We start from the raw sequence: 27993 nt of genomic DNA, 5'->3' as shown, positions 1-27993 counted from the left end.
TATTGAATCACAGGTTTAACTTCATGAATGATACACAATCAACTCAAAAAGTGTGGTCCCCTTTCTCAAATGCGTCAGCATTAACAGGAATATGATTCATTTTAAGAAGTTACTCTCTGTTTGAGAGAAGGGTGGAGTGTGTGGGTAATATCTCTGAGAAGGGGGAATCACAGTCAAGAGAAGGCTCTACAAGGGAAGTTGAGGCTTGTATAAGCCAGTTCTGAGGGAGCCCAGAGCAAGTGAAAAGTCACCACTTCACTGAGACTTGAGCAAAGTGAGGGACAGATATTACACTGCAGGTAGCCCAGCTCCCACACAGGAGAACAGATAAACTACCCTTCAGAATAAATACATGTAATACTTCTGTACCAACAGAAAGATACAACTTTGCTCTATAAGCTGATTTACAGAGAGGGGGTTTTTAAATAGCTAGCAAGTTCCTTAAAGAAAAGAAGGAAATAAAACCCCACAAACCAACAAGAGGTTACTCTGTCGAATCACATTTGCAAATGTTGCCATTATCAGAGTTTTGCATAATCATCCTGCCACTTTCTGCTAAGCAGGATACATACACACATCACAATATCATATTCCAATGCTCTGAGCCCACAATTGAATACTAAGAATCACTGTGTGGAATAAGGAAAAAGCTAATATGCTTACTTTCTCCACACTACTGCTGAAAACTTTTCAGCCTAATGAAAATGCAGAACAATACATTTAAATAAGGAATGTTTACACAATACAGTAGTATCTCTACAACTGCTGCAACAATCACACATCAGGCCTTAAGCAACACTATAGCAATAATTTATATAGGAAGAAATGATTAGTATACCTGAGTGTTTGGGCTCACCTCTGTCTCCATGCACTTTCCCATCATAATTCTTGATCAGTTCTTCAATAAAAGTACCATCCTGGTCAAGCACTTCATCTCCCATATATGGAATGTTATGTAAAACAGTTTCATCCTCTACCTAGGAACAATAGTGATAATCAAACCACTTTAAATTGTGTTGTCAAGTGACCATTTCTGCATTGTTTTTCACTATCTAGAGGAATCTGCCTACAACAGTAAATTAGCTTCACTGCTTTAGCACATTTACCATTAACTAGAAAAACAAAACAAAACCCTCAATGACTTTCAACAATTTTTTGCATTCTTGGTGGCTGGCTCAAAATATTAACACTAGCTCCTAATCTTAAGGTTAGCAGAGCATTTCCAAGAAGTTTCTAATATAGAAACTCATTAAGTTATCTGGCTTTGGGAAGCTTGCATTTAGTAAATTCATTTGTCCTCTCTCAGTTCTCTCTTACAGTAACGTAGGAAAGCACAATGGGAACCACCCTTTCATTGTTTGGCCAGAGATAAGAAAATATGGTACAAAAAGACTCTAAATTAAAGTTGCCTAAAGAGCAAACAGAGAAACATGCCTGAAAATTTAATCTGAATGCCACTGTCCCTTTTTTTGACAGCATATAGACTAAATGCATTAATACTCCCATGTTTAATCAATAGAATTTATGAACTTTGATACTCAGCTGCATCTTCCAATACTACAAAAGAACATTCTATTGTTAAAAAAATAAATTTTCCTGCTGATCATGACTCTGTACCCATTCAAAATATCCAAACACTATTGAATTGAACGCAAGGAGAAAAAGGTGTGAAAAAACTGTGTATGTACACTGACAAAAAAACTGTTGTTTAAACCACTTCATCATAATTATTACCAAAATAACTAGTCAGCAAAGGTGGTCACATACAAAATGGTGTGACAAGGACTTGCAATAAGCTAAGCTTTTCAAAAAGTCAAATATCTATATCAGAAATCTAATGCTATGGCTTCTGCACACAATGAAATTAATCTGAAAAAAAAAAGGGCATACTCAGATATGAGAATGACCAAGATGTGGGGGGACTATTTCAGGACTTAGTTCCCTTTATTCCACAATAATTACTATTCTGTTACAAATACGTTGGTTGACTGCCTTACAGTAAAGCATTCATATCCCTCAGAAAACATTTCTCACTACACTAATTTGATACGTTCAAATAAAACCACATTTGTTAATGGTCACAAAAGACAATAGGTCACCTGAATTAAATAACTTTTTTACAGCAAAGATAAATAAACTTTAAAGCAAGATTTTGGAGATACTTAGGTACATTGAGGACAGATATTCAATTGGCAAAGTTACCTTTCTATTTTTTTTATTTAGAGGAGCTTATTTCTGATGATTACTGCCCTATTAGCAACACCTCAAGTAGGGAGGGTAATTGGGAATAGATTTTGCTAGCATACTTCTAAAATTAACACCTTCCTTTTCTCCATATCTTTCTTATCCCTACACTTGCTTAAACTTACCATAAAATTCTGTTGAAGGGGAGACCAAGAGTACATTATAGGCACAGAAGCAACAGCATTGAGAGTCTTCAGTGGGATGACTTGTTTTGGAAAATCAATGTCACTGGTAACAGAGCACTGAAATAAGAAGTTGAAGTTACACTTACATAGCAACATCAGGAAAAAACCAAACAAAAATAAATCACAGAACACTCTACAATGTATAAAATTCAAAGAGTTTATCAAAATTAGCCATAACAACCTTTGAAAAATACATCCATTTTTCAAGGCATAATAGGAAAAATGGTTTTAGCAAGAGAAAAGAACCTCAATAATTATTTCTATGTCAATACACTCCTTAATAGATCATGACGGCATTCTTCCACTTATTATTAAGTGGCTGTGATAGTATTTCACTCAGACTATTCAACCTACAATACAAATTAGGTTTGGTATCTCAAAACAGATTTAGTACCTGTTGCTGCTGCTACACTGATCTTAGTGTATTCACTCAGACCATCTGAGGGGCAAGTTAATTCCCCGGGCTTCAGATCAATACACTGCAGAAATCATGTATTATTTATGTTATAAAAATAAATAAAATTTTACTTTAGTGCTAGCAAGACACGTGATATAAATAAAAACTCCATATGTCTTTTTAATTCCTGTCTTGTTTCCCAATTATTGTCTGTTTATCCTATCCTCAAGTCTTTCATTATGCTCACTGCTTGCAAAGGAAAAATGAAAATTAATTCTTAGTATGTAACTCTGGATACATCAATGAATTTTTCAGCTACAGGACTTCTGTTTTGGATAGTGAGAGATTTATGTAGCCTTCTAAGGATAAACAATCCATAGAAATACAGACGACAATTAGGTTATTCTTGCATCTAATAATCAACAGCTAACAAACATAGATCAACTTTTCTCAAATACTTGGACTGCAGTATGAAGAGCTCTGGGAAAAAAGTTACAAGTAAAAGCAGACAGGAACAGAAAAAGCTTGGGGAAGTACAACAGAGAAGATTTGGAGGTAGGTAAAACAAAGTTTAGAACAGCTATCATAGCTACCTGAAAGGAAAAAAGGAAGTGGAGACAAAAGATCTTTCTCCTTTCCAGAAGGGAAAGATGAACAGAGCTTCACATTTCTAAAGAAATACACAAAGTAATGTAACAAACAATATACAGAGACAGTACCCCGGCAGAATGACACAAGCCAGATTTATTTCTTTTCTTTTTCATCTGCAGCAAATGAAATTAGATTTCTGCTGTGTATATTAATATTCTAGACACCATCCTATGCTACTGCTTCATTCCCATTTCAGGTTAATGTTTAATTTTCTAGCTAGCATATTTTTCATGTATTTTTAAAGCAAAATACAAAAGTAGAAGAATTAATTACTTTTATCTTTGGAACTAGAAGTCTCAGGCTGACAAATGGGCTATGTCAAAGTGCCTCAGTTTGGTACTAAGCCTCAGTTACACTGCTCTGTTGTCCTGGTATGGAACTCAGGCTGATGTCTGGTGGGCCTGCACAGGGCATGTGGTGGTCTCCACTTGATGTTGACTGTCACCAGCAATGCCCTGCACTCTTCACCAAACACAGGAAGGCTCTCACACAACCTTTCTATTTCTAGCCAGTGTCTTATGCAACTCTGAAGAAATTCAGTATATTAAGAAAAGAAGATTTTAAAGTAATATTTTAAAGTCCCCAGCATTTTTTCATCTCACTTCTCTCACTATAAATTATGGTAACCTTAAATGAAGCATTAGAGTTCTGATTCATGAGACAGAGGCTGGATTGAATGTAGTAATTAGTGTGCTCTATCAATACAGGCAGGAAATTAACATAAAGAATAGTGAACACCACGCTTGAAAGAAAAGAAAAAAGAAAAAGGAACAATCTTCTACTAACAAAAAAAAAGTGAAAATTGGATGTGTACCTGTGTCAATTATTATCAGTTCTGATCCCACACAATAGCTATAGAGCTGTACATGAGCAATTGCATATTCAAGCACATTTAAAAGATAACACACCAAGGTCCTCTCCTCCTTGCATTTGAACATGCATGCACACAAATGCACCTCTGTGACACACTCCCACTCCCCAGTTCTCCACTGAAATTTTAAGGAAAAGAAACTGCAAATTTATTTGCAGATGAAGTTCTTTGGTTTGCTTTTTTTAACCTATTCACAGAAAAGTCTTTTCTTTCTCATCCTACTGAAAAGAATTCGTTTTTTAGATTATTACAAACATCTTTAAACTTTTTAAGTGTGAAGAAGTGCCTAAAGAGCAACTTAAAAATAAGGTAAATTAAGCTGGGATGAATATAGAGAGCTGGAATGGGCTTAAATCACTGTTGAAGTTACCACAACACAGAACACAATCCTGAATAACAAGCTCTAGGACGACCCTGCTTGACCAGGAAGGCAGCACTAGATGACATCCAGTGGTCCCTTTCAACCTTACCAATTCTGTGGAAACCATTTTAGGTTTAGGCATTTAGCTCAAATTATGCCGCAACTATGGAAATATTTTTCCCAAATTTAGCACCTAGTCTGCTTGTGCAACACAAGAATTCATTAATCTAACTCCAAGAGGAGCAAGAGTAAACTCCCAGTACCACAGAGACAGAATAGCTTTATCAAAGGATGCTGAGGTATGGTCCAATCATTATCAGAAATAAAGAAGTTTCACTTTTTTGTGTCATTCAAAGCCAGGTAGCCTGCTACATATTTATTCCTTTGCAGAAGTCATATGATCAAAGTACACAATAAATAAATCCTTTAAGACACTCATACAAAACACATTGAGCTGCCAAGTCATATCATGCTGAAAAAAAAATATAAAGAACAGCCAACTTTGCAGTAATAAAATGAAAACGTGCTAACAACCTTGTAAGTGGAATTACCACAACACATGTTAACCAACCTCCCTGGTCCCGCGCAATGAGCTCACAGAAGTCATGATGTGGACAGGCTGTATCCTACGTTGTTTCCATTCTTGATTTAAGATTTCAGTTCTTTCCAGTATCTTCTGACGATTAGAATTAAACATACTCTAAAAATTAACCACAGCATTATAAATAAATTAAAGACTCTAAATTCATCTGCTAGCATCTTAAGGCATTCTGACATTTAACCAGACACGTTAAGACAAAAGTGCTCAAAACATATAAATTTAATTTAAACATCAGCAAAGTTCAATATAGTTCATTACCTCTTTCTTCAATTCGTACCATGCTCTCACAACTAGAGAGTCACACATTTAGCATAGAACTAAATTCTAAATTTGAAAGAGTATGCAGCTAAAGAAGTTGCCATATTAGCTCTCCACAACCTCTTCTGATACTTAACATTCTCAACCCAATCACATATAAATGTATCATACATGTTTATAGGACCACAGAGTGAAGACAAGCTCTCAGTAGGTTGACAAAGTACTCAATGAAATTGTTATAGCAAGTGTTAACTGTAGGACACATACTACAGAAAATAATCAATACTTGTAAAACTTAATAAGCAATAGAAGAAAAAGATAAAGTACCTTTACTTCATCGGCACGTCGGAACCTCTTGAGCTGCCTCAGTCTCATATATTCTGATTTTACACGTTTTCTCCAACAAATTGGTCCCTTCTCAGATTTTTTTCCGGTCTGACCCATGATTATCCTACAAGAGACACCAGCATGTTTGTATTACCAAATCTGACACCACTGCTTACAGAAATTAGATAGGAAAGCAACATTCCTTTCATATCTAATTCCTTTCAATCACACACTTGCAATCCAAGAGAAAAAAAGGAAAACATATCTAAGTGATAGGCACCAGAAAACAGTAATTTTAATTGCAAATCAGTGGACCCTTCACATTTGCACTTCTAATGCCTCTATACAAAAAGGTATCTGATGGATTTAAAAGGGTGAAGGGGAACAAATCCAGATTCCAAGCAGCCTTGTAAATTAACTTCTGGAGAACCATGTTCACAGCAGACAAACCTTTTCCTCCTTGCAGGAAGGGTCGTCTTTACTAAGACATCAACTCCTACAACAGACTTCTGGAGTTGACCTCAAGTACAGAAGTACCCCAAGGAGTACTCAGTCCCCCCCAGTCAGCCACTCAAGCATGAAAAAATTGTAGAAATTCAGGCAACGAGTTCTGAAACAGCCAGAATAAGAGACTTTGCTCTTTTCTCAAGTATTCTATAAGACCACAAGCTGCCCACTGATTCCACTTTACTGATCACCCTCCTAGTGCCAAGTGGTTCATTTTTACATTACAGGACTGTTGGCAATGAAGTTGTATTTTTATGTTATAATCCAAATGCCTTGCTAGAATATGCCAATCTGCTCCGTATTTTTCAAAATCAAGGACCGTATGCTACAGCTATGCTGGCAATGACTATTTTGACAGCATCCTGAAACCAAACCACTACATCAAAAACTGGCTTCTTCTCAAGAGCTGCATTGTAAAACTACAATATTTCACTGAATAGCTCAAAATATCATTCACATGGACTGAAAGGCTGAAACATCCAGCTGCCCAGGGCTAAAACATTCTCAAACAAGCATAATCAGTTTGGGCAGAAACAATTCCAGCCCTTCTAATTATTAAGGCAGATCAACATGAACAGAGGTGTCATCTTTGGCCTCAAATGCAATGCCCAGTGCTACCTTCATGGCACACACTAGAGCTCCCCTAAGCACTGCTTTGTCCAAGTTACTGGAAGCTTACTGCTCTATCTTCAGCAGTTCTGTAGAGGTCAGAGTTGAGTTCTACCAGACTTCATGATGATGATGAGAGGGAGAAATCAATACAGCACCCGTTTATTCTCAAGACTATGCATTCATTTACAGTGAACAAAATGGTAGTAAGTCTATAAAAGCCTGAACCCATTTTCATGCAAGACTTAATAAGATTTAAAATAATATTTTGCAAGAAAAAATGCTGGGGTTTTAGATTTAGGATGAAAAAATAATTGACAAACAGATAGCAGAAATTCAAACTCAAATAATGGAAAACATCCTTTGAGGAAAGAAGACACAGGATACAAATACCTACATGATGCACCTGATTAGACAGAGGGTGAGGACATTTATCTCACCATGGGGAGATTAGTCTAGAACAAAACATCAAACACAGTTACCCTGCTTCCATGTACAAGATAGCAAGTAAAACCCACCTGTACCTCATTCACCACAACTCTAGTGGTTACAAAAGATAAAAAAATAAAATTATACTTAAAAAAATAATCCTAGGCCATTCATGTTTGAACACGGACAAGAGAATCAGTGATTCAAAGTGCACTATGATACTGATTAAAGAGCAGCATAAAAACATTCTGAAGTATAGAAAAAACACTGTATCATATATTAAACTAGGCAAAGTAAAAATACTGAAAAACAACCCGTTAACTGGAAATAAATTAGACATCAAATAAGTACCATTAAATAACAGACAATCTCAATTTGTAACAGTACAGAACATCAAAATTGCTTCAGTTGTGATTTAGCCAAAAGACACGGAAAAAACATCAATGAACTCAAAAGATAAATGAAAGCTCAGCTGATGATACTGAAATAATATAGGCCATAAAACTGAAACACAAATTACATTTACTTACTCTAATACTGCCCCAACCACAGCTCTTCTTATTCTAGTTTCCTGGATAATAACACATGACTCCAGCTTTACAAAAAAGCTTTCTTAACTGAAATTAGATTGCCAGATAAGCCCTTCTCATCAGAAGCAGATCTATACAGAAGTCACATTTAATTGGATTAAAGAACAACAAACAGACAAACCCAACAGAATTTCCATCTTTCTTTCACACAACTTAAGTACAGTCCCAAGAAGACCTGAGAGAAATACAACCCCATGACAAAAACAAAAACAATCTATTCGATTTCCCAATAATGAACATCATTGCTACATGTTGTATTAAAATGGTAACAAAATAATACTTCTTAAGATTAGTACTTCCTTTCAAAACAGCCTAACTTACACTCAGGTTATTCATCTGAAAACAAACATAACTTTTAAGAATACTCTCCTCTTGCACTAGTTTCAAGTTGCTATCTGGGGTACAGCACAGACAACCTAATGGTTAAGGCACCAAATAACATGTGATAGAAAATGAAAAAATCTGCACTGTTGCTTACATCAAGTTACAGGAAGAAAAAGTCCTCCTACATAAAGCCAAAATGTTAATGTGCAACAGTCAGTGGGACATACATCATACATTAAAGTCCAATGTGTATAAACAAATTAGAAACTACATCTTGAATGGTAAGTCCATATTAAGAGAAAAAGCACTTGGTGGAAAGAAGCATATGTACAGAGAGTATAGAAAAATGATATCTAGGGGGAAAAAAGTCTTGGATGCATGTTTGTAAAAAATGTTCAGAGATTGTCAAAATTAATATATTACCAGTCTCTGAGCAGCAGAGAACCAAGTGAACCGTGTTTGTATGTTTCTGGCAGTCTAACATAACCAAAGTAGAATTACTGTGTTGCTAACACATGTACTGTGGTAGGAGACAATTGGTTTTGTGTCCCAAATCTCAGAAGAAAATACAAAATAAAAATAATCCAAGGCAGGGGGCAGGGCAGGAAGAGCATATTCACAGAGTTAATTCTCATGCTGCTATTGATAATCTTCACATGAGGACTACAGACAAATGCCTTTGATGATTTCTCATGTCAGTTCAAAGGTCATCCCCAAAACTTTAAATTTAAGAAGCTAGACCTGAGAAACAGGGATAAGAAATTTCACAGGCAAGGACAGCCAGTGTTGGGGAACAAAAACCAGGAAATATGAAAGCAGGGTGCTATACCCTACTTCCCATCCCCGAAAGCAAAAGTAATTTGGAGAATTAAAAGACTTCAGGCAAACACCAACATAATCTCTGGGGCAAGTTCAGGGTTGTAGATGCTGTCTCAAGCCCACCAGTGGTCTGCTTGCCTAGAGCCTGTGTGCAAGACGAACCTCTCCCAAATCCCTTTCTTGTGCACATAAACACCAGTGGAACTGGTGAAAGTACTCTGAACTGGAACAGACTACACCGTTCCCACTTTGCTAGGTAAGACAGAAAACCTGCACATTTTCTTTAAACTACACTGTATGGGAGTCACAGCTAGGACTGCAGAGCAGAGAAGCTAGTGAATGTGAAGATCAATTTGTCAGAACTAGCCAACTTTCCACATAAAGTTTCAGAATACTCCCTACGGGAGCCGAAGTGGCACAAGCTAAATCCCATCTGTCTGAGAATAGTTAAGTCTGCCTAAAGACAGCACAGTTTGAAACAGTTTCCATTTAATAAATAAAACATGATACTGATTATCTTAGTGCAATGGTCCGACTCTGAGAGCCCTTAGGCCTTGTCCCTCTTCTCCATTCCCATTTCCCCTTCTGAATCCCATCAGTTGTTTGTATTGTTTTAAAATCTTATTCTTTCCCAATTTTTTTAAATCATTTTGATTAAAATGGTCCAGAGAAACCATCTAACTGCCAAAGAGCCAAGTCCTGAGAAGTTCTATCCAAAAAACAGAAAAGAAAAACTATGTAGCAGCCAAGTTAGTTATTCACGGGCAGAGCAATGCCTCTGCAGAAGAGATACAAAGAAAGCAAGCACAACTCCACAGCAGCAATACTGTTTCTAGAGAAAACTCTTCTCCCAAAGTGCTCCATGACTTCCACGCACAACCTCAGCTAACCCGGACAGATCTCACCTGGCATCACTCACAGTAAGGAGGGAAACACTGCCATAACTCCCTGGACCCTCTCTGCAGAAGAGAGAATGCTGTGGGCTGTCTCATTCCAACTGGGCAATCACCCCAATGCCACGACAGAAAAGGAGAGAATTACACTAACAAGAGGACCAATGCTATTCCAGACCCCCACCAAGTACAAAATATAACAATTGTTCTCTTAAGGAGAACAATAAGGGGGTGCTAGGAATGAGACTTACTAAAGCCAGCTAAACACAAATTTAAAAGAAAAACCTACAAGAAAATAGAAACAAAGACATAGGTGTTCTTTTCAGTTTCTACTCATACTTGCATACTGGAAATGAAAACCAAAAAAAATTGCAGCATCCTAAAGCATATACATTTGTTTTTTTCAAGAAACCCTGCTGAGCATTTCATAATTCTGTACAAGACCCACATCTTTACAGTAAGTTTTTAAGAAAATTCATGCCTATAAGCTTAAATCAGGCAACCTTTACTTTCAGCAGACAAATTGTGTACAATACATCTAGGATTCACAATGAGACAAAGAAGTGTAGAACAATTTCAGCTCAAATTGCTCCTGTTTTGCCTACAGAACATAGAAATAGCCTTATTTAAAGACAACGTCCTATTTTTCTTTGATCATTTTGGCAATATCCATCAGTGACAGACAAGCACACAGATAATTCTCTAAATTAGGCAGTCTATTCAAACAGTCATACAGCTGTCAAAAACTATATTTAAGCTCCTCGGGCTACCATGCCAAATTTCAGGAAAAGAGATAAATTAATGAAAATTTTCAACTAAGAAGCATGGGATAACAAATGAGGGGGCCTGCCCTTTTAAAAGAACACTATTAGTTTGTAATTGTGCTTAATATTACACAGTATTTTAAACTGTAGGAATATTACATTATCTTCCCACTACTCAGGATCCCTATTTGGAGATATTTATGAATCAAAACATCTTTTGCACAGTACAGTATAATTTACAAGTTCTTTTTTTTGTGAATTAATCTACACTCAAAAGGTTATTTACATACTTTAAATATATGGTAATATAATACAGTACTTCAGAGCACTCTTAACCACCAGTTTCAGTGCAGGAGGTGAGGGGACACTGGGGTTGAAGGAGAACATAAAACCCAGTGGAGAAACTGTATTTGAAATCTGATGCAAATAGAATAATGAAATAAGTAATTATGGGGTTGTTTGATGCCTGGAGTAGTAGGAGAGTAATAAAGGTATAAAATAATTCAGATGGGGCATGGGCAGGCAGGGGAGAAGTACTGCTTCTATCTCCCACAAAGCCAAAAGCATCCACACTCAGAAGCTGAGGTCCAAAGGAATGTATTTTAGTGCAGGACCCAGCTCAATGGATGACACCACAGTGCTGCTTCATGTCCCTTCCAGCCCTCCTTCGGCACTGCCCCCTGGAGCCCTGTGCGCAGTGACCTACTGCCACTGGCTGGAAAAGCCTGCACTGGCTCCAGGAGCTGGCATCTCAAATGCTACACCCTCACTAATCTAGAGTCAACACTACACCATGAAGGTTCCTCACAAAGTAACTTCCTCAGCAGCAATGGCACCTTACCATCATCCCACCCTTCCCAACCCTTTACTTTCACCCCAATACAGCTCATTAACTCGATACAACTAAGGATAAACAAAAACTCACGATTCCACTTGTTTTCAGAAACACAGATGAGTTTCACGATCCCATCCACAGCTGTGGCATCCTGTGCACAACTATAAAGCAGGAAGAATTTTACAGAAAATCAGGCCAACACTAGAGAAAAACTAGAGCAGGCAGCAAAACCACAAACGGGCACTGGTTTCATACATCAGTGTGCTCTGGAGTGGCAGGCATGCTCTTTAGCTGTAAGCTGTTATCAGATCCAGACAGCATACAAGTCTTTCAGCCTGAGCTTATGCAACCTTACTAATGGACAAATTATTATATAATAAACCCTACCTGAAGCCAATACATAACTCTTTCAAGCAACTAAAGAACGTAAAGGGAAAAAAAACAAACCAAAGAAAACCAACCACACCTCATCACACCCTTCTATGCTTATTCACAAACCAGAAAAAATTTTTACTTGGGCAGTAGAATTTAGGACATTTGGGTTGAATTTTCCCATTCAACCCAAAAATGCAGAATTTTAGCAACAGAAGGGATAAACAACATTTTTCCACAAGCATGCAGAAAAATACAGTACTTGCTAGAAAAAAGGAAAAAACCCAAATACCCCCATTAAGAATACATTTCAAGTATCAAAATTCAATGAGTTAAGCTTAGACCTGAAGTTTTTAACTTTACCAAACCACCTCATAAAGTACTAATATAATCTTTTTGTTACAGGATTTTACACAGCACAACACAATAAAATGATTGTTCAAATGCAGCTAACTATTTTTCAGATATGTTAAACTAAACTTTACCGCTTAGAAATTTACAAATTTCCTTTTACTATTCTGCTTCAAGTACCCTAAATGCCAAAACAAGATAATACAGTCCATGAACCTATCCTAAATCTTTCCAGAATAAAGTTTCCAACACTCTAGCTACATCTACCAAGCACCTGAAAAAAAAACAAAAAACAAACCAATAAAACACATACATAGAGCCAGACTTAAAAAAAAACTAACTTGAAAATAAATTATAAATTAATGCTTTAATCTACCAGATCTGTCTTCTACAGTTATATCAAACTTTTTTATAACCACAGCAAGATTCATAGAAAAAAAAAATATGTTCAAATCCCCATATTCTTTTTTTGGATTAAATAAGAAAAACTGTTCAGTTGTGATTTCAGAGCTGCTAAGTCTTTCCACATTAAGTTATGCAAGCTGTAGGTGGGTGAGGGGGAAATGACACTCACAGAAACTCAAAGAGCTTTTTACCTGTGCTATTACAGCAAACACAAAAAAAAGATATGACCACAAGTTTTATAGTTGCCACTCTGCTTTCTGGATTTTCTAAAGCAAAATAAAACATGGTTTTCTTTCAAACCTATCTATGTAAAATACCACATTCTCATTTCCATGGGAAGAAAAATATTCCCAAGGCCACTGTCAGCTTGGGTATTTCAGAGCCCGAGCTAGACCAACTAAGAAAAATCTCTGAAATACAACATAAGAAGGATTAATACAGTTTATTAATAATATTTTATAAAAATAACTGCAGCACATTTAATCTTTTACAGAAATAATCAGAGAAATAGATGGGAATAAACTGTAGTGTGTTTTTACTATTTTATATCACAGAAATGTGGTATTCTAAGTCTGTAGTACAGACCTATTTTTAAATAAGAAATATCTAAATATAATTATGTATTAAATTTATATCATGTTGTTATTCCATATGCTGAAGTACTATGTCATTAAAGGCAGTTTAAATTTCAAGAAATAACTTATATCAAATGCTACCATCAGTTCAACTTCCTCAAATGCTATTTGGTGTCAGCTGGACCTGGAAAAGACATCATCTGTCCACTGTATCAATGGTCACTCATTGCTACTTCTACACAGCCTTCTCTGCTGTGAATGCTTAAGTGCTTATGATTCTGTAATCAAACTAGGTCAGGCAGGGAAAAAAAAAAAATCTGTCTGAACAGTCCAGAAAATGAACATACTTGGTTTTTAAATACATTTTTCCAACAAAACCAGCTCCACATGCCGGTTTGTTCAGCAGCCACGGATTTGTTCAATGTGTTCAAGCCATGAATTCTTGAATCCACACGAGGGACAGAGGGGCAACATAGGGGCAGAAACAAGATGCAAGGAACTAAAACAGGAGAGGGCAACAGCTCAGGCTTCAACACAAGCGTTTATGAAACCATGCCATCCCTCTGATACTCAGTTTTACTGGGACAGAAAAATTACTCTTAAAAAACAGAAACAGGAAGCATTTATTAAGCCATCCATGCCAGCCGTGCCACTCTTTGGGCAGATAAAGGCCAGCAGCTTGTGTCTGCCTACAAAGGCTTAACCAGTACAGGTTCTCTTTGGGAGTATCTAAAAGAAATCAGTTAACTGACCTAAGCAGGTAACCACACATGTCATCTCGTTTTCCTCACTCTGACAGACATCAGTGGCTGTGGATGGTGTAGGTTAACAAAGCACTCATGATCAGTTCTGACAAGATCACACGTTCTGCAAGAATGTTCTTGATTACTCAGGAGATGGAAACTTCTACAGGCTATTATCAAAGACAAAACTATTAACTAACTAATCTGATGGAAGGAGGAGAACATCAACAGCCTCAGACATACCAATGCCAACCCCAAACTGAGGAGCAATGACTGTGTAAAAATTCAGAATATTTCCTCTTTTTCCTCCTCAAATTAGCAGAAAACCCCTGGCTTGCAAGAAGAATTAAAAACCTGTTCTGCAGCATGGGTAACAACCACATCCAAGACATTTTAGTGTCAGCCCTCACACCAACACAGACTGATGCTGGCTATAGGCTTTCCAGGTAATATGGCAGCTCCAAAAGCAGAAGGTCTGCTGCTATAAATAGTCCTGCTTTTATTATAAGCAGTCTCATTACAAATAAGCTCCTATTCTTGTGACAGCTATTTATTTGTAGTTACTGTTTGCAACACTAAAATACACTTCAATTAGTAGAATCCCTTTTACAATACCCTGTCACTACAATATTGTGGGGTTATGTACCACCAACCTGAAGATTTTGCCTCCATTGAAATTGCTGTTAATCCAAGGCCAGTGTACTTTTTCCTTCCTGATATAAACAATGGTTACTAGCTTATTAGTAATTACCTAACATAATTTCACTTTGAAGAACAACATTTCAACCAAAACTAAACAGCACATACACTTACACATACGCTTACCTGTTTGCTATTGGAAGCTGGTAACAAATACATCCTAGTGTACTGCTCAACTAGAAGCAGAAAAGGAAGTGGGATCTTAAAATGGCATTTATTTCCTCTCTTCATTGTCTGTCTACACTACCTCAGCATCTCAGACAGACTTTACATAGCAAATATGGTAAGTTTGATTGTGCTGATCAGTTACTTCAAATTACATATTTTCTGCACTCAAAAGCACAGTTTTCTAACTGGACCAAAGCTGTTCATGCTGGCATCATAAATATCCAAACTGGCAAGAAAGAAGCGGAACCATGAAACCAGAGTCAAAGGAAAGCAGAAAAAAACCTCTCCTCTTCAAAGCAAGCAAACCATTCCAACATATCATCCACTTGTCTTAGACTAGAAGATTTATCTTCCACACCATGTAAAACCTATCATTCACACTGTGTAGTTTTTTGTTCTTTACAGCACTTTGCACAATCAATGCAGTTAATGTGTTAACTACTTCTGCAGGAGTAGCTTTCAAGAAGCTGCTTCCTGCTATCTCTTGATCAACGAAAGATTGCTCTGAAAAGATGTAGTCAGTGGCAAACAATAGCAGCAAACTTGTCTGCATCACTTGCCAGTGCAAGACAGATGAAAAGCTAGTGTAGGTTCCTTCAATTGCGTTCTACCACGTACATTCCACATCCCACTACAGCCACTCAACGAGTATTAGCACAAGGCAAAGGCTTCAAGGCACATTCTATTTATTCCTACAAATATTCTCTCAGAATATCACATGTAAGCTCCCCAAACTCCTGAGCACACTCTTAAGAATGTGTCATGCCTCTGTTTCTGGGCCTTATCAAAATTGAACAAGTCACTCTGAGAATTTCAACCACTACATAATGGAATTAACTCCCTGCATAACTTGCTTTCCTACACAAATCAGAGCTAAACCCAGACAATCACAGAATTTGAGCCCTGTTCTAGCTCTTCTACTGAAACATGCTAATCTATGCTAAAATGAAAATACAAGAGACAACAGACAGGACTCAGTAAGGGATTTCATTTTAATATAGCAAGAAAATTCTTCCCGGTGAGTGTGGTCCAGCATAGAAATGTATTAAACAGAGGTGACAGAATCTCCACTCTTGAAAACATTTTAAAAGTGGTCTGGAAAATATTATTTCAGTGTTGGCGTACCCCAAGTTGGAGACTAGATCAGAGGACTTCTAGATCTCAAACTATTCTACAAGTCAATATATCTCTCAGCTGGGCCCACCATCTCAAAACCAGGACCACACTATTTCTAAAGCTCATGCTAGGGAGTTTGTTTGCCTTTTAAATTTCAGTTAATATTCAAAAGATTAAAACAATGAGCACTAACACTCTCAGTATTTCAATCTGTTACAGACACAATGTGAAAAACACTACCATTAAAGGAACAGTAATTTGTGAATTAAAATGCTTAAGAGCTTAATTAGACTAAACTCTTGGGTTTGGTGTACAATCACTGATTCTTATAATCAGTAGAAACATTAGTCTCCTTTAAAAACTCCTTCAATTAGCTAGTTCACACACTCTTTCCCACTACTATTCCATGTGTTGGTTCATTTCAAAGATGCCTTATCTGGTTAACAGTACAGTTAGAACTTTCAGCTCTCTCTCTGAAACTGTAATTTAAAAAGATTGGAAAACTCTTCACTAATTAAGAAAGCAGTCTAACTAGAATTCTTAAACTGAATATTATGTTTAAAATAAATAAAAGACCACATATAAGGGCTGTTATTTTCAAATTAGTTGTCTTCATATCCTAATGGGGTTCTGCTTCTCTTACAGCCCAATCTTTGTGCCTTTGAAGTGTCACTTTTTTCAGACCTTTTACTTTCTGCCATTTAAGTGACTACAGCCTTAGCTTTCACTTGACATATTTAAGATCAGAAGGCTGATCTCTACCCTGGTATATTAAATGGTTGGTTGTCTTCTGGTTCAGGGTTTGTTTTGGCTTTTTTCCGCCTTTTTTTTTTTTTTAATTTAAATATATTCTAGAAGAAACCACTAAGTGAGTCAAGTGGTAGACACATTCACAATAAGCAACTATTCTATGATTTGCTTCCCCAAAATATGTTGAAATGTGTACCACCTCAATTATTTCTTCCCAAACACAGTGTTTTTTGGGCCTTGTTACTACCCCACTAGCTCTTTAAGTTAATAGCCACCAATTCATATTTCAGGATACTAATGAGATGATTTCCTGTATCTTTTGAGTAAGAATTTCAGCTAATTTTAAAACAAGCTTAGAGAAAAAAAAAAATCCCCATTTTGTGGCAATTTCACACCTGGTCATGACGTGCTGCCTTCATCTATGATATACAAAATGACTATGCACAGCCTTTTCTCTTACAGCTATGTACAAGTGGCTATCTCAGTGAACTAAGAGTACAGTTTCATGGCATATTTAATCCAATTAAACTACTTATTTGCAGTAGTACTACTATGAAACTAACTTATTAACTATATTAATGGCTATATTTTAACTAGCAGGATTATTTCCCAAACCAAAACTAGTTACCACTGGAGGGGTTATTAAAATATTATAATATAGGTAATACCTTGAATCTGAGCTAAGCAGCGTGTCAGAATTTCCTCTAAATGGTTGATTTTTAGCCTTCTTGTGAGAACAAGGCTGATGAACCCTTCTGCATACATACTCTACAAGAACTTCTGATACAAATGGTAAACATGAAACAAATGTGACATGATTTACTGTCCACTAAGTTACATATATGTTCTGCAACAGTTTCATGAAGGACTACAAGTGCTCTGGCATAATGAAAAACTTCAGAGTGGACATATATTCTATGAAAAATAAAAACCTTAAAGAGATTGGGAAAGTCTTTAAAAAGCAAATTCTAGGAAGAAACACCACTTAGGGCTGCAGACACTGATGTGCCAACAGAGAGCAGCCCCTACCAAGCAATGCCACTGCAGCCAACCACCATTCCAAAGACTGGCTGTCACTACTCTCTGCTCCAGTATGTAACACAATTACATACAGTATTTCACAGCAGCTACAATCCTGCACTGTACACCTAGATGTTGCTAGAGAATGCTCCTCTCTTAGATATTAGTTCGGATTTGGTAGGAGCACCTGTTTGCCCTCCACGTATTTAACTCCTGACTTAGGCTTGCCTAGATCACAACACAATTTCCTTCATCAATTACTGTTTCCAGTCTGTTTTTAACAGTTGAAGTAATCTCTCCAAACACAGCTCCTCATTACTGCCCAAACCTATCAGACAAAAACCGCCAGCTTTGACTTTCAAGCATCACCCCTACTTTATGCTGGCATTGCTACAAAAAGAAGCCCTTTTACTTGCACCTGTGCTATCATTTCCCTCCTGACAGCAGGAGCATTTTTGCAGCCATTGACAGAAGCAAGGAAGTTCTTTGGCTGAAAATATCTTGCTGCTTTTGACTGCAGAAAGTGAGCATCCAGCCATTCTGGCCCCACCTAAGGACACAGAGCCATGGCCTTAAGCCTTCCAATTTTCAGCTCCTTGTGACAGTACTAAATGCCTATGTCTGCAGATCAGTTTCTGGATGTGCTCAGTTCATACCACTTATTTTTGTAAGTGCTCTCCTCACTTAGTAAGTCAGAGTAGTTCAGTTTTACTGACATACAAGACAGGAGGGAAACATGTCAGCTCGAAGGCTCACAGAATTCATGTTTTCTTTAGTGATGCTCCCCATCTGATTTTTTTTTTAATTATAAATATTAGTTTGCCTGCTACAGCATTTTGTTTCCTGCTTTCTCCCCTAACACAGTTTAACACTATGTTGCATTAAAATCCTCTCAGGAGTTTCTACCATTACTATATACTGACAGGGCAGATACTAAAAACTCCCTCAGACAAGGAAGAAAGAAAGGAAAGAATGAAGCGTCAATAGGCTCTTGGATATTAAATAGAAAGAAATGGTCCTTCACTCCCTTTTGCTTCCTGGAAAAACATGAGAAATCTTAATTTAATTTCTTGCTCTTTTTAAATGCGAATCTTCTATTTTTCTGCATTAGAAAACTAACAAAGCAAAGCAACTTCCAGTATTCAACATCCCTTACTCTATCTGCCAGCATGTTAAAAACTTTACAGCTCAGAGTTTACAAGTAACTCTTGATCTTCCAGAAGCACTTCAGAAAATAATCAAATTCATGTTCCTTAACATATAAAATAATCTTAAACAATCTGCTTCAGAAATTCAAATAACAATCATTAAGAAAACCCACAAGAACTCATCTGATCATGACAAAACCCCTCAACAATTTTAAAAGTTTTTGTAACTAATTATAGGTTGATTAAACATGAAGTGCCTGAGCAAGATCCCACAACAGCACTGGTCTAGAAATCAAGCTTATTTCAGATTTTCTATGAGACAAAGAAGGAGAGCATCAATTTGATGACTTCTTTTTTCCAAATAGCACACTGCCTTCAGATTTATTTTGACATTATCTCATTTTGTGGGAGTTCTTCATTTAGAACATTTACTCTTTAAGAAACGCTGGTATGGATTCTTCCCAGTTTCATTCTCTTCAGTAGAGAAAAACAAAAATGTTATGTCTGTTTATAAGAAAACAAGATTTCAATACAAATAATTAGTTTTTCAATACATTTCCCTAAATAAATCCAACAGCAGAATACAAAAAGTAACAGAACATAATTTGTTTTCAGATAGTCCTTAAAAGAAAAGCATAAATCCGTACTGGAGTGTTCTATCCGTATAAGCAAGCCTGCAACTTTCAAAGCTATTCTTCCCTTCAAAAAAAATCTTTCTGTGTCCCCACTTCAGGATTTAGAGAAGTAAAAACAGACATTAAATCATTACTGAATACCACTTAAAGAGTAAGAGTAACCCATTTAAAAGAAAAAACTTCTGAATTCCCTCCATTACCACTTTCTTCCAGCATATTTCAACATTTGATACTTTTAGAAAAATACCGGTTTGGAAATAAAAACAAGAAGTTCAAGTACTTGTCCACTCGGGTGGGGGGAGGGGAAAGAGAGAACAGGGAGACCATAACCAAATATTTTATATTAAAAACTGAACCAAATTGGCAGTAAGATATCTCACTTCACTTTGGGCAACACGAGCCTTACACCATGCATAAGGTAATGCAACTACTTGCTTTTCACTTGGATATTTGCATCTATAAATATTTCTAACATTTGCATGGATGAGTGAGATTATTTGGTTCAAAAAACAAATAAAACATATTAAAACTCCAAGCAGCACCGCAGCAACAAAAAGTTTCAAGCCCGAATTTGATCATACTTTTTACAAGTCACAATTAAAACTACCCCACGTTCCTCACAGCAAACCAAGCCTGGCTATTTGTCAGGAGAAAGAGTTTTTATGTATAAAACTTGAGCTTCACCTTTGAGTTGCTCAAATGCATACCTCCAGAATTTCTCTTTTCACACTCATTCACAGACACCCAGAGGAGTTAGATGACTCCCACACACATTCCAATTAACCTCTGTTGCCTAACACCTCCAACTCTTAAAAATTTAGCTTTTTGATATCCTGGGTAAATCCGGCAGAAAAAGTTACACTTGCTAGGAACACTTAAGACATGTCTCCACAGGCAAAATAATTTATGATGAGAATTTGAAGAGCATAGTCTATTCCACCTGAACTTGTTTTGTGGACACACCTTTTATACTCTGTAAACTAAAATAGCCACAGGTTCTTCTGTTCAACCCATACTTGCAAAAGCAACACCACACCACACAGGAAAAACCCTGATGCACAACAATTCAGGTTCAATAGTTATTCCATACTCCTTCCCTGCTTAGGCAAATAGCCTAAAAGCTTAACTTTGAAAGACATTATACTTCCATGTATGCAGAATTTACGGTAGAGCAGTCTGGCAAATTGAAGCTGAACTAGTATTTGCCATTTGCCTGTATAATTCCAAAATGAGCTTCAAATGATGAAAGTAATCATAAGAGTTATTTTAAACAACAAAAATTTAAAATTTCCCAAAATAATTGCGTCTAATGTATGGCATTCTTATTCTGTAAGGTATACAGCAATAAATCCACCTGCACATTATATTAGATGTTGCTTAGAAAGGAAAAAACCCACAGATACTACTTTTTCAGAAGCTTGATTTAATAAAGAAAACGAATTAGAAACAGTTTATCTTGGAAAAAAACACAGAAAAAGGTAAAAGAAAGAAAAACCAACAGGCAACCCCCAAAACCTTCATCACTCTTCAGTGAAAAAGAAAACATTTCCCTTAGGCTGTGGAAGAGAACTGCAAATACTACATAAGGTCTTGGGACCTTGTATCTCCCCACTTCAAAGCAACCGTGTACATACATTGTTTTATTCTTAACATAGTTTAACCACCATGAATGGTTAAACTAGGTTAAGAATAAAACAATGTATGTCGACCTCTTCCTCACTAAACACATTGGCAATAAAAACTCACTAGAAACGTGGCACAAACTAGTGGCCATACAACAGGAAGAAGTTAGCACAAAGGACACAATTTACACTGTCCTGGTTATATACTGTAACACTAAAAAAGAGATGACAATACCGACTTTAATCCTTTAATTTGCCATGGTACAGTTCCACGGGTAAATCAAGTCTCTGTAACACACATCCATACGACTTCTTACAGAAGCAGCAAAATTAATTCCAGCTCTAGAATTTTTTCTTATTAGTAAAAACAAAATCGCACTACACACCAAAAATATAAAGCTTGCCAGATCCACTCATTCTAAGAAACACAGAAAGGAAACCAGCACACAGTAAAAAAAAATTAAAATTATATATGAGTTATAAGATTTGAATTTCCTTCCTTTCAAATACTTTGTTTCTTTAAATTACATCTGATGGCTTTGGGATTTAAACCGAACATGCAGGCTGTGAATAGAGAATGCATGGCAGGAAAAACTGAACTAACCATGTAAAAGGCAGAATGGAAAGGAGCCAGATACAACAAATAACTGACAAGGGAAATAGGCCTGGTTCTAGATCAAAAAACAATTTAAAAATATAAAGAAATCATACCCTCCTGTAAAGATTTATTTTCAGTTCATATCCAAAAAAGCCTAGGATGTGAACTGCAATTTGTACTACTTTGCTGGCATAATTACACATACAATGTTATTCAAGCAGGCACCATATGTATATACAAAAAAAGAAAACTAATAGCAAATTCTGGAGTATTCTGTAATTGTGTATCAAGGAAGTCTTTATTTGCACACAGTAAGACACCAGTTTTACCTCATTTGCTAATGAAATCATATATATACCCCAATTAGAAGCTTTGGAAGTACTACATCACACTTTCAAGCAAATGACAACACTGTACTGATCCCCTCACATCGTTACACTGTTATTTTTATCCACAGCATTCAGATCACGCACAGTATGTATCTAAATGTCCAAACGGCCTTCTTACTTTAAGAGTACTACTGATTTTACCACTAGATAGGAAGCAGAGAATGCATTATAAATCATTCCAAGTCAACAGCAGTTTTTACAAACAGAGCAGAGGCACAATAAATGAAAAATCCTATGTCCAAGCTTCAGCCAGGTAGTCAAAAGCTTTCTTAAATAAGAGCACGACCCACACTAATTTGACGGTGAGTGTTGTTTGGTTATTGTTGTTTTTTTTTTTTGTGGACACAACAAGGACATTAATAGACATCCTCTTCTCTCCCAATATTTTAAAATTACAATCAATTTACAAACCTGTGGCTAAATAATTATATATATTTTTAATTCCTTTATTTTTTAGTATTTTTAAGAAAGCTTAATTTGTCAATTTTATATGCAAATTACACATTTCACTCTTCTTCTGAATAGTTGCTTCTACTCAAGTTTAGTAGCGTTACTTTACCTTTTAATTCAGAACCAAGTCCACAGCCTGACTCAATCTTAGTGGAAATCTAGGTGTATAACCAAACTGCCTATTACTATCACTTACAGAAAGCAGCATGTTTTAGAAAACTTCCCTGTTTCTTGCTTGGAGCACAATAGAACCGTTCCTCAATAAATTTTATTTTTATTTTCACCTCATCCATAAACAGACCTACACACTATCATCCCAAAGTCTCTAACTGATTTCTGTGAGAACAGATAGAATACCTGCTTAGTAATTCTGTGCATTGTTTTCCTTTTAATCTTTAGCTCAACAAAACCCTTGGGCATATACTTAGCTAAAAACTAAACCTGAGCTTTTGACTAACTTGTAACAGGTGTTGTCACCATTCCCCTGTGAAGCACCCCTCTCTTTTCTGCACACAATTCATACAAGATTTTGCTGGTTTGGGTACACTTGATACAATATTTTAGTTTACCTCACTGTTCTCCTCACAGACATAGCTACTTTAACTAAAATTATTCCTTAAACTATGTCAGTGCAGGAGTAACTCATGCATTTAAAGACTGACTTAGCCACTCCAGAACAGTTGTACAAGTCGTACACTTAGGTGTTAAATGTGTAGATACATTTATAGAGAGATACATTTACAGATGCTGTCTTCAATCAGACACCACTTCAACAGGCCCAGCACAGCTCTCCATGGACCTTGCTGACGGAAGGAACAGAAGGCTGGAAGCAGCTTCAACTTTAAAATAAACCTCCTGTTACTGTCCTACAGCTCGTGTTAACAGTGGTCTCGTTTGTTCATGTAAGTGTTATGCAAATACCTCCATCAAATCATTAAGAATTGTATTTACCGTGTGCAGCCCATTTCCTTCACTCTTTAAAAAATCGGGTAAAGTGAATTTTGCTTGGATAAGTCATACTGCCAAAATTACTTTATCAACTCAGTGAACTTCCTTGCTTAGCAAAGGCCAGGTTCTGGTTCTGTTCCTGAAATTTTTCAGCATCCCTGCTGGGGAAAACGTTATTCCCCCTAAAGCTTCACAGATACTTTTCCTCAAGTCAGCTAAGATCCATCTGTAAGTATTAACAGAAGAATTACAGAACTTCCAGATGACAGACAACACTACAGTTTTTCCACAGCACTTATCCTCAAACAAAACGAAAAGCAGACATTTATTAAATGTGCCTCCTGTCAGTATTGCAGCCATTTTTAAAAACAACTCTCACTGTTCGATCACATGAATATAGAACCATCATCTAAAACTGCTATTCAGTTTTACCATTACAGCTGTGAACTTACTAAAAGGCATCCATGATCTCTACAGCTACAGAAGCTGAACTGTCTCGTGAATGGTGACAGAACACTTCTTTTGACTAATTGCATGAGAAATTTTAGAGCACACCAGCTTTCCCGGGAGCACTGTTGGCCTGCACTGGATTCTAGATGTAGTTTATTCTGACATAAGCTTCTTTACAGAAAGGGGCTTGCACTCACTCCATATCTAATACAGCCCATGCACACAATTAATACACTACAAAAATTCCCTTCTCCCTAAGCCAAAGTTTCCTTGCAGGTAAGAAGGAGCACAGGAACATTTACATCTCACCCATGAAGGCTGCAGTGTTACAGAACAAACAAAAACCAATTTGAAAGCATGTCTTCAAAGAAATCACCATATTTCAGCTTGTTGGCAGTTTTAGGAAGAAAGGAAAAAAACAGCAGGGGGGAAAAAAGTTGAGCTTGAATTTCAAGTCTCTGGCCTAAGCTTACACACCACCACTTCAGCTCATTTTAAACTGAGAGGTGACATTCTCTGACTATTTGAAGGTGCAGATTTCCAGTGTCTGCCACTTTTCAAGGTGAATTACATATTTAAAAAATCTCTGAAAGAACCTGAAAGTTTTTCCCAATTTTCCTTCTAAATTAAAGTCTTGAATCCTTCCAAAGTTCCAGACAAAAATAGCAGTTGGCATCTCATGGAACGTTCGACTGTCACAGATTTCTGCACAGGTTGTTTAACTTTAATTGTTACTTTCATTTCTCATGGAGGCGGAGGAAGGAAAAAAATATTTTTCCTTTTTCTTTTTTTCTTGTAAAGGAAACTCCTGAACATGAAATGTGACTTTTCTATCCAGTACTTTGTAAAGTACTAGCTCCTAAAAACATTCAACGCATCACAGAAAACTTTTGAGCCACATCTCCTAAAATACGGGCAGTGTGTTTTCTGAAAGACTTAGTAGCTTTCAAATATTCACATTTTAATAATCACTAGTGAGACTAGTTATGCTATATTATGTACTAGTAATACTCACCCTTCTGCAGATGCTTTATTGTTACCACAAAAAAAACATTCCCCAGACTCTCAATTTGATACAGACACTGGGGACAAACAATGACCTTTAAATTTTTATGAATTGGGTAAAGAATCTGAATGTGCCAACCCTAAAAAAATATTAACCTATCTTTGAGAAAAATCCCCACTTAGATGTGAAGATTACACTAAACGTGCTGGTAAAAACTCTTCCCTGAAATCTGTATTAGTAAGAACCAAACTCACAATAGCTGAAACTGGAGTTGCTAGACTTAAGCAAAGACAAACCTATCCTGCTACAACTAAAGTAGCTTCTCCAAACTGTTAAATGCTTCTCATCACAGAGAAAAAGAATCTGAACTTCCAGCTTTAAAAATGAAAAACTTTTCTCCTGCTCCAATAAAATCAGTGTGGTGCTTTGTAAGTTAGAAATAAGTATCTCGAGTAATGGACAAGTCTGCTGTCCCATTCCTGCCGCACATTTGTGCACACGCTGCCTTTCTTTGGTGCATGAATAACAAACTTGGAATCGCCACGAAGACCTGGTTATGTTAAATACACGTGCATGATGCCACAACACACCGATTTCTTTATCCAACCACACATTTGCTGCTCACGGACTGCTCAGCCCGGTACTCTCCTGCGCACCTCCCCAGACACCCTAGCTTTAAACAGCGCTCCGTGTCGCCGTGCTTGGCGCTACGGGACCCAAACTCCCACAATTTCCAGCTACTGATGAACTTTCTCGCGGCGCTCGGGAAGATCGGGATCGCACGGCGTTCTGCACGATCGCCAAGTTGGCCGGAGCCGCCGCCAGACTGAGCTTCCCCCCGGCCCCTGCCGAGCTCCCTGCCGAGCCCGGGGCGCCCCACAGCCGGGGCGGGAGCCCCCAGCCCAGCCCAGCGCCGCCGGCCCGCCCGGGGCGCGCTCAGCCTCCCCGCCCGGCCGGCCCGGCTTCCGGGAGCCCGGGCGGACCTGTCCCAGCCGCCCTCCTCCCGGGAGCAGAGGGACGAGCTGCGTGCCGCGCTGCCCACGGCGGGCACACGGATCTCCCCTCATTTCACACACACACACATACACTCACACACTCACAGACACACACACACAGAGACATGCACACCTCCCTCTGCCCGCGCCGGAGCCGCCGCCGCCGCGTGCCGCCGGCTGGAGCGGAGACGAAGGGAAGGGAATCGCAGCCGGGTCTGCCCCCGTTCTGCCTCCCGCCCGCCGCCCCCCGCCCTTCAGAGGAGCGACGGCGAGCTCGCCCCCAGCCCCAGTGTGCGCCCCGCCGGGCGGGGATCGGAATCGCCGGCCGGGCTGGACGGAGCCAACTTAGACAAAGGGCACTCCAGACTCCATGTCTCCCCCCTCCAGCTGTCACCGGCCGGGAGCCCGCGTGTCTGCCCGCCGGCGCCCCGCGGGAAGGGGACGCGGCTGCTCCCCGGGAGCCGCCGCCACCGCCCCCATCCTCCCCTCCCTTCCTCCCTGCCGCCCCCTCCCCTCCTCCCCTCCCCCATGACAAAGGACCCGGGTATAAATAGCCGCTCCCGGCGCCGCCGCCGCCTCAAGCCCGCGAGGTGTCGCTCGCTCGCCCGCTCACTCACCCGCCCCCCCGCCGCCCCGGCTCCGCGCCGCCGCCGCTCCCGCCGGTGCCGCCGCCAGCTCCGCTCGGCGCTCCCGCTCTGCCTCCCTCCGCCTCCGGCTGCCGGATTCACCCTCCCGGACCGAGCGCCAAACACGCCGGCCCAATCGCCATCGCGCTCATTGGCGAGCGCCGAGCGCCGCCCCCATTGGCCGGACGGACGCGGCCGGGGCCCCGCCGGGCCAATCGGGCGCGGCGGGGGGCGGGGCGGGAGGCGCGGCCTCGCTCCCCACGTGCGGGGGGGGCAGGGAGGGGTGGGGAGAACTCTTTGTTCTCGCGCTGCCCGCGCGGGGGGACGGGGGGCTCGCGCTCCCCCCGCGCCCGCCGCCCCCCGCGCGCCCGCCCCCCTCGCGCCGTGCGGCGGGGCCGGGCCCGGGGCCGCGCCGCGCCGGGGAGGCTCCGAAACCCTCCGGTCCCCTCACGTGGAGAGGGGCAGAGGGAGGGGACAGCGCGCGGAGGCAGGCGAGAGGATTGGCGGGCACCGGGAGGGGCCGCGCTCCCGCTCCCGCTCGGCGCCGCTGCCGAGTTTGAATCGGTCCGAGAGCGGGAGAGGCGTAACGGCCCTAACGGTCCCGGGGGGCGGGAATGTCCGGAGCGGGCCCTCCGTGCCCGCCGCCGCTCCGCCTGTGGCTGCCCCGGCGCGGGAGCTCAGCCGTCGGAGGTCACTCCCGCCTTTCCCCACCCTCCGCGGGGAAAAATGAAATTGCCCAGATAAGTTTTCGTGGCGGGTACTTAGCCCTTCCCGTGTGACCGCATCCCGTGCCACTTCCGAGATACGCTGGAGCCGTACCCTCACTTCCACAAGTGCCGTCATCCATCCTTCCTTACCAGATATCACCTCCCCTCTTCCTTATGGCTGCCTCAGCGCATCTTCAGGGGCAGAAACGAGCGGCGGCCACTGTAAGGGGGTTCTGACTAAGACAAGTCTCTCGCGGAGGAAATAAATCACAAACGCGCCCACGTTGCTAAATCACGCCGTGGGCTTGCGTGGCTCACAGATGTGACACGTCGGGAGGACGAGGATGTATCAGCCCTGGAGGCTGGGCACAGCCCACGCCCGCGGGGCAGCCCCGCCGCTCCCGGCGGATGTCTCTGCCGGCTGAGTCACTTCGCAGCGCTGCTGCTGCCTCGCCTGTGTGACCTTTGCTTGCCCAAACTTCACCGCCGCCAACCCTCCTTCAGGGCATCGCTCCGGCGGCTTCCTCTGCCTCGCCGCTCCGCATCCAGCACGGA

The 27993-nt window shown here is 39.5% G+C and overlaps 1 protein-coding gene across 8 annotated transcripts in view; it reads right to left on the bottom strand.

Annotated features, from left to right (window-relative positions):
- Positions 1-27745, bottom strand: part of EZH2 (enhancer of zeste 2 polycomb repressive complex 2 subunit) — a 53790-nt gene extending 26045 nt beyond the window's left edge. Inside the window, exons 1-5 of one of the 8 annotated variants that reach the window (XM_014266266.3) lie at positions 27589-27745; positions 5896-6019; positions 5281-5409; positions 2370-2486; positions 839-977 (exon numbers count right to left, since the gene is read on the bottom strand). In XM_014266266.3, the coding sequence (XP_014121741.1) occupies positions 839-977; positions 2370-2486; positions 5281-5409; positions 5896-6012 (502 nt within the window). In that variant the 5' untranslated portion in view covers positions 6013-6019; positions 27589-27745. Of the gene's footprint in view, positions 1-838; positions 978-2369; positions 2487-3419; positions 5172-5280; positions 5410-5895; positions 6020-11755; positions 12673-26722; positions 26934-27588 lie in introns of those variants that run through there. The other 7 variants (XM_074541178.1, XM_074541189.1, XM_074541172.1 and 4 more) reach the window with 7 other exon arrangements.
- Between the last annotated feature and the right edge of the window lie 248 nt (positions 27746-27993).

This window comes from Zonotrichia albicollis, chromosome 1 (assembly GCF_047830755.1).
Source record: "Zonotrichia albicollis isolate bZonAlb1 chromosome 1, bZonAlb1.hap1, whole genome shotgun sequence".
Taxonomy (NCBI): Eukaryota; Metazoa; Chordata; class Aves; order Passeriformes; family Passerellidae; genus Zonotrichia; species Zonotrichia albicollis.
Note: the sequence above shows the minus strand (reverse complement) of the source record. Positions and strands in the feature narration are given on the sequence as shown.